The sequence below is a fragment of the Pseudorasbora parva genome, chromosome 17 (genome assembly GCF_024679245.1).
Source record: "Pseudorasbora parva isolate DD20220531a chromosome 17, ASM2467924v1, whole genome shotgun sequence".
In the NCBI taxonomy this organism is placed as follows: domain Eukaryota; kingdom Metazoa; phylum Chordata; class Actinopteri; order Cypriniformes; family Gobionidae; genus Pseudorasbora; species Pseudorasbora parva.
In genome coordinates this window covers 40,219,932-40,229,804 of record NC_090188.1, presented here as the reverse complement: position 1 = coordinate 40,229,804, position 9,873 = coordinate 40,219,932, and the positions used below count along the sequence as shown (strand labels likewise).

Sequence of the window (9,873 nt, the reverse complement as noted above, 5' to 3'; positions counted from 1 at the left end):
TACATACACATACATACATGGTATGGGGGCCCAGCAAGATGGTTTGTACCCAGGGCCCAAAATTTGGTGCTACGCCCCTGTAAAGAACACATTTAATTCGGGGGCTGTGACGTCACTCTCCACCCCACTTGGTCTAAATCCCATGAAACTGGCGTTGTTGTTGGTTTGTGCTCGATTTGTGCCGTTACAACGAACACAAACCAGCACAAACGTTCGTTTTGCGGCACAAATCAACGCAAATGTAGCACAAACGAATGACATAGTTTCGGGGATTATTTTGTTTTATGGGGTGCCAACTTCACGGAGGTCAAATACCTCTAGTAAAATCAAAATTTTTTATATCAATAATTACTTTGTTACTAATAAAAATATAGATTCCTGATGATAGCCAGAATTAAATTTTCACTAGTTAAAGGTGCACTGTGGAACTTTCCGTCCACTGGAGGGCGCCTATTCAAAACAAAGGCGTAGTTTAATGACGCAAAGTGTGAGCGCAGCATCTTGGGAAATGTGGTCTTCTCATCACAGCCGGTGGAAAATAGGACTCGGGCAGAAATCACGTTCATGCATGTGGTTATTAACGTTACTGTAGTCTAAAGCAGAGCAGGACCGAGTGTTGTGGAGCTGAGCACGGCTGCTGGAGCGATTGTTAAACAAATACCCGCCTCGCGAATACCGGGACTTTTATTATGGCGGGACGGGACACAGTCGCCGGGCGCCTGCACAGATCCGCTCTTCCGGTTATGATTTTGAGGTAATGCTGCTCTGTTTATCATATTAGATACATTTAAGTGTGTTTAAAACGATGTTATGACGTTACTCCGTGCGTTCACTTGTTCACACTGCTAAGAGTAAAGCGCTCCTGCCAAATAAAAGCCGAAACCGAGGGTAGCGCAGATATGACGCGATTGACAGGCGACTCCCTCAGACGCTATGCTGAAACGTCCCGGTCCTTAGTTAAAATAGCAATGTTCTCACAATTTACAAATAGTTGGAAACATTTGGGATATTGTAAGTACTCAACTGAACAAAATATATAACACTGGCCTAGTGGTTTTTGGATATTTTACTGCAAAAATACTACATAGTGCACCTTTAAAATGTTAAATATTGACATCTAAACATGCATTTCAACATATTACATTTGTTATTTCTGATATCTGAAAATTAATTTCTGTTATTAATAATTAGGAGAGTACTTTCAGATATCTAAAATGGCTTTTAATAACAAACCCATTCATGATATCAGAAATTAACATCTCTGCAAGTGTCAATTAAATTATTAATATAAAAAAAAAAAAAATTTTTACTAGTAAGATTTGTATCCCTGATGTGAAATTGGAATTAGAAAGAAATCAATTATTGATATCAACAATTCAATTTGATTGGAAGCCTACACTCTAAAACATGCTGGGTTAAAAACATCAATTAAAATAAGGTGGGTTGAAAATGGACAAACCCAGCAGTTGGGCTAAAAGTTTGCCCCTTGTGCATCCTTATGGACATTTTGTGTTAATGTGTTAATACGTTAACGCTAACTGCATAAAATTTGCCACAGGTTTGTATTTTTATTGGTAAATGGTCAATTGACTGCATGTATATAGCGATTTTCAAGACTTATGGCCATCCAAAGCGATTTAAATCTTGCCTCACATTCACCCATTCACTCTCTCATTCACACACCGACGGCGGTGTCAGGCATGCAAGGCTTCATCCAGCCCGTCAGGAGCAGCATATATATATTCCACTAGGTACATACAAACTCGATTCTAAAAAAATGTTGGGACACTACAAATTGTATTTCAAATTTCAATATTTTATTCAGAATAAAAATAGGGAAAATAAGTTGATTTTAAATTTCAAGGCATCAACAAAAGTTGGGACATGGCCATGTTTCCCCCTGTGTGGCATCCCCTCTTCTTTTTATAACCGTCTGCAAACGTCTGGGGACTGAGGAGACGAGTTGCTCAAGTTTAGGAATAGGAATGTTGTCCGATTCTTCTCTAATACAGGCTTCTAGTTGCTCAACTGTCTTAGGTCTTCTTTGTCGCATCTTCCTCTTTATGATGCGCCAAATGTTTTCTATGGGTGAAAGATCTGGACTTTAGGCTGGCCATTTCAGTGCCGGATCCTTCTTCTACACAGCCGTGATGTTGTAATTGATGCAGTATGTGGTCTGGCGTTGTCATGTGGGAAAATGCAAGGTCTTCTGACCTGTAAGGTCAGACTATAATGGACGGCGTCTGGATGGGAGCATATGTTAACTTGTTCTAGAACTTGGATAAACCTTTCAGCATTGATGATCTTTCCAGATGTGTAAGCTGCTCATGCCACACACACTCATGAACCCCACACCATCAGAGACGCAGCTTCTGAACTGAGCGCTGAGAACTTGGCTTGTCCTTGTCCTCTTTAGTCCGGATGACATGGTGTCCCAGTTTTCCAAAAAGAACTTCAAATGTTGATTCGTCTGACCACAGAACTTAGTCTCAGCCGATTAATAACCCATAACAGGATCTGAAATGGACCAAAACCAGTTTTAATATTGGTACAGATTCACAGCTTTAAGTAAAGCACATCAACAGTCTTTGACCAGAAACCCCAAAACTGAGCCACACCTGAGCCTTAAATAATCCAATAGGCTATTGCCAATACAGATTCTTAATATTCGCTCTTGTTATTGTATATTTCTCTTATTTGCCATTATTGGCAATACGGTATTTAAACATAGTCACGACAGTTAAGTACAAAATTGCAACTCAGCCATCATTTACCCGTAGAATTAAAAAAATCTAAAAAAAAAAGATATATATTTTTGTAAATTCAAACAAACTTTGAGATCTTTGATTGAAATGATTTTTAATGACGTAAATCACTCGTGTGCCTTAAACTGCACTTCATTATTCTGTTATCAATCATCATTTAATGATCAATTCTTCTCAACTAGTCTCTTTCTAACAAGAAAGGCGTATAGCTGCTCTAAAACAATCTGAACTCAATCTGAATCTTTTAAAGGGATCCCCTGGTGTTGAGACTTGTATGGCTTAATATAACATAAATGATGTCTCTTACTGAATTATGTAGTAGAAAACCCATGAAAGATCTACGTTATTTTAAAAAATCGATTTTATATTTGGACAATGGGCGGCGCCATTTTGTTTGTGTTCTAGGTTGATGACGTAGAATGGTTGAACTCCTCAATCAGCTGGCGTTACCCGTAGCTATTTTTACCACAACGCAACTGGAAAATTGTTTCAGAGTTAAACAAAACCAATGAATTCCTTTGTAATTATACTTAAAACACACTCAAACATACATGTGCACACAAACTCACCTACACAAGTCACAAACAGATCGGCGGGCGCGCACACACACACCTGACAGTGCTGTCTCAATCGAGATGTTGGGCTGCTCAGTCTCCACGACAGGGGCTGAATCCGAAATCGACCCCCTATACCCTGAAATAGGGCATTATTTGAAGGGACGGCCATTTGTAGTGTTGTCCGACACTATAGTGGACATGTTCGAGTGCAGTCATTCAGTCTCACGTTCACCGCAATAACGAGTGTACAGACAATTTACACACAACAGCTGTCCGACTTCACACACTCGATCGTCTTCATTCACTCCTTCAAGTTGTATTAGTGAACAAAAGTAGCGAAAGTAATTTGTGTCTTAAAAGTGAAAGTTTAAAGATTGAGGTTAATTCACTGAGCGTGCTCAAACTTTAATGCACAAACCAATCCCATGCATCATCACCAAAACATCCTGCCTCTCTTCCTCACGTTAACTTATCCCATCATCCTACCTAGATATTTCCCTCTGCTGGATACATTAGGCATTACAGTTAATCTACTGCATATCAACAGTCTAGATATCAACACAGGGAATAGTGATGTATGCGCGCACGCAGTACGTGTGTGTTCGCGACGATCTGTTCGCGCCTCATATGTGTGTGTGTTCGCGCCGATCTGTTGGGGTGTGTGTGAGTCTGTGTGAGCGAGAGAGTTTGTGTCCACATTTGGGTGCGTGAAGTCTGACAGCTGTTGTAAATCGGCTGTACACTGCGGTGCAACGTGAGACTGACTGCACTCGAACATGTCCACTATGATGTCGGACAACACTACAAATGGCCGTCCCTTCAAATAATGCCCTATTTCAGGGTATAGGGGGTCGATTTCGGATTCAGCCCCTGCCGTGGAGACTGAGCAGCCCAACATCTCGATTGAGGCAGAGCAGTCAGATGTGTGTGCGCGCCCGCCGATCTGTTTGTGACTTGTGTAGGTGAGTTTGTGTGCACATGTATGTTTGAGTGTGTTTTAAGTACAATTACAAAGCAATTCATTGGTTTTGTTTAACTCTGAAACAATTTTCCAGTTGCGTTGTGGTAAAAATAGCTACGGGTAACGCCAGCTGATTGAGGAGTTCAACCATTCTACGTCATCAACCTAGAACGCAAACAAAATGGCGCCGCCCATGGTCCAAATATAAAATCGATTTTTTAAAATAACGTAGATCTTTCATGGGTTTTCTACTACATAATTCAGTAAGAGACATCATTTATGTTATATTAAGCCATACAAGTCTCAACACCAGGGGATCCCTTTAAAGCACGAAACAAATAAAGCAAATTGCTTTTAAAACAAAGCAAATGTGTGTGTGATGGCGTGACGACTTCCCAGGGTCTCTCCTGTTCTCACTCAGACTGATATCCATCCAATCCTGCGTTCAATCCAGTGTGTTTTCTGTAGACTGGATGGTGTGTGTCTAACCCTGGGGAAGAAAAGCAAAAGCATTCTTCACACTGACAGTCGATCACATCTCAGTCTTTAGGGCTGGACTTCTGTTCATTTCCTGTTGATTCCTGTGAAGCTGATTTAAAACGATCTGGATAGTATAAAGCGCTGTATAAATGAAGATGACTTGACTATAACACATTTGAAAATCTCACTACAGAACTGCAGATCAGTGATAATAACCCTTCTCTGCCTGTCACACTTCCTCAAACCTGAAATCACTGATCGAGAGACTCTGCTGCTGAGCTCCTCCGATCTACAGTCCTTCATTTCTAATCCAGTCGTGTTGCTGCAGCTGCTCTAATGTTGGCCGTTTGGTGGGATCCCGGGTTAGGCACTGTCTAATCAGATCCTTGCATTCTGTACACATTTCATGAAGGAGAGGCTGGTTAGTCATGACCATCATGTGACACGAAAGTTGGCATCTATGAAAACTGCATCTGAAAGATGATTAATACAAGTCAAGGCAAATGACACAGCACTGCCCATAAGGTTATTGCTCCTTCATAACAGCTTCTGTATCAGTTCTTTTGTCTTATGGTCGTTATATTTCTCACATATTTCTGCTCTTCTGAATAAGATACAGATAAAGTAGCACAATAAAGATTACATGTGACTGCATTAGTGAGTGGTTGCGTTGTGTGTGTGTCAGGACATTCACAGACAGCTCATGTTCTCTTTTGTCTTGTTACACTTGAATGGTTTAAAAGCATTTGCATGAATAAGAGCGTGATCATATAGTGTAACGCCAGCCCGAGGCAGAACGGATGCTGTGTTAACTGCATTAAAACGTGTTAAACTACAAAAATCTTACATACTTCACCTTTAGCTACTGTTTCTCTACAGATCCATGCTTTACGTGTGTGTGTTCATCAGTGTTATCAATATTATTCACTCACCTTCAGATATGCTGGAGTTCTTAAATGTCACTTCTGCTTGTGTGATATCTGTTGAAGTGAGGAAAGGAAGAGCGCAGTCGTTCATTATCTCGTACAGCAACACCCCTAGAGACCAGACATTGGTTGGGACGGCGTGGTATAGAGGGTCAGTGAAGACTTCAGGCGGGCAGTAATCCGCCATTCCTGGAAGCAAGACATTTGGGCATTGAGCAGTTTTTTCAAAAGCGTCAAATAATCCGTCACCACATCCACACACTCCAGAAATGCTCACCAATGTATGATTTGCTATCATAGCCATCGCTGCTGAGCAGGTGACCGGAGCCGAAGTCGATCAGCTTGAGCTGCAATGTGTTTGTCGTCAACAGGAAGTTGTTTGCATGAACGTCGTTGTGAAAAACGTCCCGATCGATGCAGTGTTGAACCGCCAGCACAGCCTGTCTCATGATGACCCGAGCGGTGCTTTCGTCCAGTTGAGGGTTATCAAGGATGTACTGCAGCAAACTCTCGCAGGGCTCAGGGAACTCCATTATGAGGGTGAATTTTCGCGGATGCTCAAACCAGTCATAAAGTCGTATGGCGTAGGGGCTCATGGGTTCCTGCCTCATCTTTAGCAGGAGCGCCACTTCTGTGATGAGAGGTTTGGGATGGCCGGGCTGGAGAAAAGTAGTGGACAGAAGGTTAGCTGGGTAAAAATCCTGTCATTTATAAATATAACTTTCTTTGATCTTTGTAGATATGATCAACAGAGCCTTCATTTGCACCTAATGCTTCCTCTACAGGTGTATTGACTACAGTCATCAGCACAACACACACACACACATCTGGTTCACTATGTTTTTGGGGAATCTCCATAGGCGTAATGGTTTTTACACTCTACAAACCGTTTTTTCTATCCCCCACTACCCCTGCCCCTAAACCTACACACAATGTAGGTGATCTCAGGATTTACTATCCTTATGGGGACATTTGGTCCCCACAATGTAATATCAACAAGGGCACACATACATACACATACACACACACACACACACACACACACACACACACACACACACACATACACACACACACAGACACACAGTTGTATTGACTACAGTCATCAGCACAACACACACACACATTCAGCTTTTGACCAACTCACAATGGAAAGATAAACATCGCTGTCTTCCTTGCGCATCCGCTTAATTGCAACCTGTAAAAGAAAACCGTGCTCAATAACAGTAACATTATTTCAGCGTCTGACCTAGCAAATAACGTATGATTTGAGCATCTGAACCATCTGTATCAAACATGTTTGGATGCACGCAAGAGCAAAATGTTCAATTTTTAGCTTTACCCTTTTGCCATCAAATTTCCGCGTTCCCTCGTACACTTTGCCGAATCCTCCGGATCCTAACATCTCTCCAGCGTCATAGAGAGCCTCAAAGTCTGAAAAACAGACAGAAAAATATTGAGAATATATACAGAATAAGTTTATTAGATCCTTTGTTGTATATTAAAAATATCAGTGCTGGTTGTGTCGAGAAAATTATATTGATATTCTCCAAAAACAAGCCTTAAAATCCATTACAAGCCATTATTGTTATTTTAAAGAGGGATGTTTTTCTGGGGGAAAAATGAGGAAATGTGTCGAATATGTATCAGAAAGAAGGGCTGATTTTGCTTCTATATAAAAGAGGAAGATTAATACAGATGTAATATATATTTAGTGCTGACAAACTGATTAATCGCATTCAAAATAAAAGTTTGTGTTTACAAAATTCATTTGTGTATGTGTATTTATATATACATTATAATTACACAATACACACACGTATATTATGCAAACACAAACTTTTATTTTGGATGTGATTAATCACCATATAGCACTAAATATATTCATATAATATATCAACATATTAATATAATGTATATTTGCAAATATATATTAATGTGGAAACATGTAATCAGGTTGAATATCTACATACATATGTATGTATGTTTATTTTCAAAATAATAACATATTCGACAAAACATGTTAATAACACACCTGTAGATTCACCGTTACTGGTGTTGAGGGCGCAGTGACCCGGCACAGGGGGCTCCGGCTCCGGCTCCGGCTCCGGCTCCGGCTCCAGCTCCGGGTCCGCTGGAGGAACAAACGGCTCCACCACATCCACAGCTCCAGCCCGACTACAGCAGAGGAAGGGATACTTCACAGCCTTCCACAGCATCTTCATGAAGGAACCGAAGCCTTTCGCCTTCTTACATTTTTTAGGTTTTTCTGAAACAAAGAGAAACTTTTAGAATGATCTCAAAATCAGACAGTGATATAATGATGACATTACTTATATTTTACTGTTAAATTCTTATCTGTAATGTTACAAATCCAAAATAATGCAAATATTCCCTCAGATATCCGCCTGACGGCAGCCCTGCTTCTTCTTAATACCTGCGCTAATGTACGGAAGCTCGTTTCCGCCACAGAATAAAAAAATAATTCTGACTTTTTATCTCACAATTCTGACTTTTTTCTCCTCAGAATTAGACTTTATAACTAGCAATTTTTAATTGGAAGTTATAGTTTGAGTTTTGAGAAATGGAGCCATAGTTTCAAAAACTTTAAGCAAAAAACAAAACAAACAAAAAACTGAGTAATAATAGTCATTTTATTTCAGTTTTTATAATTTTACTTGCAATTTTCTTGAAAAGAGAGCAAACATTTCCAGAACGTATTTGGCCAATTCTGGCAATGGCAAAGGTCATATGGGCGATATCTTAAATTATATTTCATATTAAATATATTTAAACAAACATTTATACTTATTAACATATAGCAATGTCTTATCAAAGACAACGGACAGTGTTAACATGAATACTGGCCAGTCATGGCCAGTATTCACATAAACACAGTCAGTTCGGTTTTAAGTGAACTTAGACTGTTGAGAAAGAAAACGGACAGATGTGTGTAATGGATCTGTGTGTCAGCTCTTAAAGTGACAGCAGACCTGCTGCCAAATTATGAGATATTTAGAAAATATATGGCAGTTTTCCCTCATCATATCGATGTCAAAATTTTGACATGTAAACACAAACACGTTATGGTCTCAAGTTGAAAATCATATCAGTCTCACCTGTGGAGCTCTTGTTCACAGGTGAAGCCTCCGTGAAGACAGGTGAAGTCTTCTTAAGGACAGGTGAAGTCTTCTTAAGGACAGGTGAAGTCTTCTTAAGGACAGGTGAAGCCTCTGCTGACTCGACGGGGACTTGTCCTGGCAGCGGAGGGCACATCCACTCTTGGAGGCTGTCGGATTTGGACAATCTGCTGGCGTTGGACAATCTCCTGTCCCTGTCCTGCTTACCCTTATTTGATATATTCAGGCCACTCCACCTCCACTCCACGATGTATGTGCCTGTGCTGCTGAGGCTCAACTCTTCACACAGATTGTCCTCAGAGAGAGACATGATGTCCGCGGAGAAGAGTTCAAAAATCTGGAGACTGTGTGTCTAGACTTTCTCAACACTGTATAATCTGCAGATTTGGACACCGTAAAATCGCTGGATGTGGACGAAACTCACTCGATCAGTAACTCGATACTCTGAAACTCGATGTGTGTGTGTTTGCCATAAACCATCGGAGAGATTTTGCGAGTGTGCGCGAGTATGGAACGCTATGATTATGACATCATAGTGCAGAATGCGAGCTAGTGTCGAAGTGCATCATTTAAATTTAAAACAGAACTGGATAATTTGGCGCCTAATCGATGATCGTCATCTCGCTTTTAAACACATGAAGTTTGAGTTAAATATTACAGTTTAACATGAATGGTTGGTAGTTTATTTAACCCGTAAGTGTGCGATTTTTTTTCTTCAGGTTTGTATTTTTGATCATTTTGCCTGTGTTCCTGCTAACTGCACATAAGTGTGTATTTTTATTGGAATTTTACTATTTCACGCCCAGTTTATTTAATAAATCTATTTTACACTGTTACACTCGGGACCTTAAGGGCATATATAATATATAATACAACTATTATGCTGTCGAATATACGAATCAAGTTCGTATTTAGATATGTGTGTGTGAAAAATTATGGGTAAATACACTCATTCCTGTATAGTTAATATTTGCATTCAAGTACTCGTGTGTGTGTGTGTCTATAATTTAAAATACGTACGTACAGGTATACAGTACACACACA

At 40.1% G+C, this 9,873-nt stretch overlaps 1 protein-coding gene across 2 annotated transcripts; it reads right to left on the bottom strand.

The window, feature by feature from the left end:
• Positions 1–4,436: 4,436 nt before the first annotated feature.
• On the bottom strand, positions 4,437–9,410 carry LOC137045709 (serine/threonine-protein kinase pim-2-like). Of its 2 annotated transcripts, XM_067422578.1 has the most exons (8): positions 8,809–9,405; positions 7,725–7,958; positions 7,032–7,123; positions 6,837–6,887; positions 5,967–6,348; positions 5,696–5,878; positions 5,009–5,156; positions 4,437–4,773 (listed from the first exon to the last, which is right to left on the bottom strand). In XM_067422578.1, exons 1-7 carry the CDS (start codon positions 9,137–9,139, stop codon positions 5,053–5,055), a joined length of 1,377 nt encoding a protein of 458 aa, XP_067278679.1. In that variant the 5' UTR covers positions 9,140–9,405; the 3' UTR covers positions 4,437–4,773; positions 5,009–5,052. The 2 variants fall into 2 exon arrangements, with proteins under 2 accessions (XP_067278679.1, XP_067278680.1); XM_067422579.1 differs by lacking the exon at positions 5,009–5,156 and having other exon boundaries at positions 8,809–9,410.
• Between the last annotated feature and the right edge of the window lie 463 nt (positions 9,411–9,873).